The 1,279-nt window shown below is 40.5% G+C and overlaps 1 protein-coding gene across 1 annotated transcript in view; it reads left to right on the top strand.

Annotated features, from left to right (window-relative positions):
• Positions 1-1,073, top strand: part of LOC106110430 (unc-112-related protein-like) — a 42,035-nt gene extending 40,962 nt beyond the window's left edge. Inside the window, exons 4-5 of the mRNA XM_013292254.1 lie at positions 537-555; positions 914-1,073. Coding sequence (XP_013147708.1) covers positions 537-555; positions 914-1,073 — 179 coding nt within the window. The remainder of the gene's footprint in view (positions 1-536; positions 556-913) is intronic.
• Positions 1,074-1,279: the final 206 nt, after the last annotated feature.

Below are 1,279 nucleotides of genomic sequence, written 5' to 3'. Positions count from 1 at the left end.
ACATCGACGCGGCCCTCAGTCAGCTGCAGCAGCAGCTGGAGGGCGGACCTCCCGCGCGACAGGACATCACCCACGTGCCCGAGCTCGCAGACAACCTGAAATACCTCAGGTAACAATAAATCTTGGTATATAGCTTTTTCTATATAGAAGCTCTGGTTGATTCATAATTTTAGCGGGCTCAATATTATGTTATTTCGTTTCTTATTTGTGATTCGTCAAGAATTTCTTTGGTACACTTGGATCCGCTTCATCCTGTTCTTTTTGTTAGTTATAAGTTAGTCTTCTGCAAGTATATCCTTCTTTCATCATCATTATCTCATCGTACTGATTCTATTCCCGTAGGGTCCGTGCGTCAGGATTTTTACTAGATTATTCTGACTTCTTTAATGAATATGTATTATTTGAATGAATGAATATGTATTTATTGCCACAAAATAGAATTTACATACAAGGACTTATTGTAAAGAAAACACAATCGTGGCAAAAGGTAGCCAGCTCAGCGTATGCAGGACGGAATAAACCGCGCTGATTTTCAGCTGGCTCCTTCGCACTCAAGTAACGTATACCTTAATTATTAGGGTAACCGGTTATCACAGTCGTCACCATTCTTGATAATTTGGTAGGTGATAGGATAATAGGTTTAGAAAGAAATAGATGAAATCAAAACTCTACCTGTGTACACACTTATACCTTTCCCACATGAAGGTTTTTTTTTTCAATTTATTTACCCATAACTTTAATATTGCGTGTCGTAAGTGTAGGGCTTTTTATTAAAGAAAGAATTATTTAAAAATATTCTGTGATTGCTGACATCTTACGCCACCAAGTAGTGTGTTTACTCTTTATTGTATTGTTATAGATTGTTACACCAATAAATCCTTTTTATTTTATTTATTTTTTTCATGTATTGTAGGCCGAAACGGTTCACACTAAAGGCTTACAAGCGCGGCTGGGTGTCGTGTCGCGACGGCGTGCTGCGCATACACGCGTCCAGCGACGCGGCCGCGCGCGGCGACACGCCCTCGTACTCCGTGGAGCTGCGCGGAGCTGAGGTAACGTTAAAACTGCCCTAAGTGTACACTTAGTATCAATATACCACTAAATCTATTGTGGATTTAGGGGTAAATTAACGACTTGCAACTTTATATGGCGTTTAGCTTTCAGCCGCAATTCCGTCCGCTTTTTTTTTGTGAATGGGCACTGTTTGCCTTGCAGTTTGCTTTACAGATTCACCGCCGTCCGCGTACTGAATAAAACAAATCTTTACGATTAATTACGC

The sequence above is a fragment of the Papilio polytes genome, unplaced genomic scaffold, assembly GCF_000836215.1.
Source record: "Papilio polytes unplaced genomic scaffold, Ppol_1.0 DF820622.1, whole genome shotgun sequence".
Taxonomy (NCBI): domain Eukaryota; kingdom Metazoa; phylum Arthropoda; class Insecta; order Lepidoptera; family Papilionidae; genus Papilio; species Papilio polytes.
The sequence above is the reverse complement of the archived record's forward strand: the minus strand, read 5'-3'. Positions and strand labels throughout refer to the sequence as shown.